General features: G+C 38.8%; 1 protein-coding gene across 1 annotated transcript in view; it reads left to right on the top strand.

Annotated features, from left to right (window-relative positions):
* Window positions 1–1792, top strand: part of tox (thymocyte selection-associated high mobility group box) — a 43507-nt gene that overhangs the window by 37281 nt on the left and 4434 nt on the right. Inside the window, exon 9 of the mRNA XM_035670905.1 lies at window positions 612–664. Coding sequence (XP_035526798.1) covers window positions 612–664 — 53 coding nt within the window. The remainder of the gene's footprint in view (window positions 1–611; window positions 665–1792) is intronic.

Below are 1792 nucleotides of genomic sequence, written 5' to 3' on the forward strand. Positions count from 1 at the left end.
ATAATCATGAAAATTATATTTCCATATTTTTAAAAGGGCACTAAACCATACTGGAATCACCTTACATTTTGTTAAACACATATATTTATTGCCATCACAGATGGGTTTATTGTTCTTTCCTTTTGGAATCCATACACACCTCTTTTTTCGGTGGCTATACAAGGGTCAGCCGAGCCTTCAGACATGGTGACAGGAATTAGGATTTTTGGAATGACGGGAAGATGTAGGCTATACCTTGTCCGCTCGGTTCAAAAATTAATCAGAAAATATCAATATAGGACTGTATGCTGGTCAAACCATGTGAGGATATTGATGATTATTCACATAATGGAAATTCTCCACAATAAATGTATTGAGCATTTTTATCGCGATATGCAATAATGTCATATATCGTCCCATCCCTACTTATAACAGTGTTTTTGCAGTTAGCATACAAGAAGGCCACATACTTTATTCTTGTGTATCCTAAGAGAACATGATGAAATGTGCCGTCAAACATCAAACAAAGAGACAACAACGTGTTTTTCTAAAGATTTAATACTTCCTTTTGCTTCCCAAGATGTTGCTCGAGCAATCTCATTCCTATTTTCTGTTTTAATTGTTTGCTATAGTGTCTCTATTTCCTCTGTCTCATAGTGTCCACTCAAAGACCAACCATCTTTTTGTATGTATACTTTGTTTGTTCACTCCTGTAGTGTGAACTCTTTAGTTTTCGAATTGGGACGCAGCTATTGTTTCTTCAGTAGTCTTCAATTTGTGCCCCTCATGGGTCATCAAACCATTTCCTACACACACACACACACACACACACAACACACACAAAACACAGACACAGTCTTCCCATTTCCTGGAGGTCAGCTTGCTGATTTAAAACTGGCACAGAGTTGGATGGAGACAGACAATTATATCAACACAAACACACAGTAGAAATGAGATGGGTGCTAGAGCGGGAGGGAGGGCAGCAGCATTTCCTTGTAAACCTCAGTATTAAATAGACTACACCTGGAATGAATTGAAAAAATATGTTTTGAAATAAATCCCGCCTCTCCTAATTGCATTAATTAAACGATTATCCAATTGTCTTAAACTTTGCTGTTAGTTGACCTGTTTGTAGAAGTAGATGTTTGATAACATACAGACAATCAACAATTGTAATAGTCAAGTTAGTTCTTATGGAAAAAACATTTTCAATCAGTTTTTGATTGAATTTTGGTTGGACTTTTCTAATGTAATACAGTCAGTCAGTCAGCCCCTCTGCCTCTTCATCTCTCAGTTGCTCTGTTGATCATCTCTATCAAAACAGAAGGAAGAGGAAGACGAGTAGCTGCGATATGATGCAAGTGTCTCCTCCAACTAGTAAAAAAATGTGGGGATGGACTGCCACTGAGTCTCACTTCCAATTTTATCCCCCTTTTTATAGTGCACTTTTAAATCCCAGACTCCCATAATCCCCCTTTCTCTCTCCCACATTTTGCATATTTTTAGCAAAAAAAAGAAAGTGAAGGAAAGAAGAGAGGACACAGTGACAGAGCTCTAAACTTTTTTTTTTCTCTGAGTGAGAAATGATGGGGGAAGGGAGAAAGAGAGAGGGGGAAAGAGAGGGGAGAGAGAGAGACAAAAGAGGCAGATGGGGTCTTTGTGAAGGAGTGAAGGAGAAGAATTTGCTCAACAATGGATGAATAGGTGAGGTAGAGGAGGAGAGGGGGAGGAGAGGGGGAGGAGAGGGGGGAGAACCAGAAATCAGAGGGAGGGCCTGAAATTAACGCTACATTTTTTTTTTTTTTTTTTTGGG

Source organism: Morone saxatilis, unplaced genomic scaffold, assembly GCF_004916995.1.
Source record: "Morone saxatilis isolate NCDOM2014 unplaced genomic scaffold, NCSU_SB_2.0 Contig23, whole genome shotgun sequence".
NCBI lineage: Eukaryota > Metazoa > Chordata > Actinopteri > Moronidae > Morone > Morone saxatilis.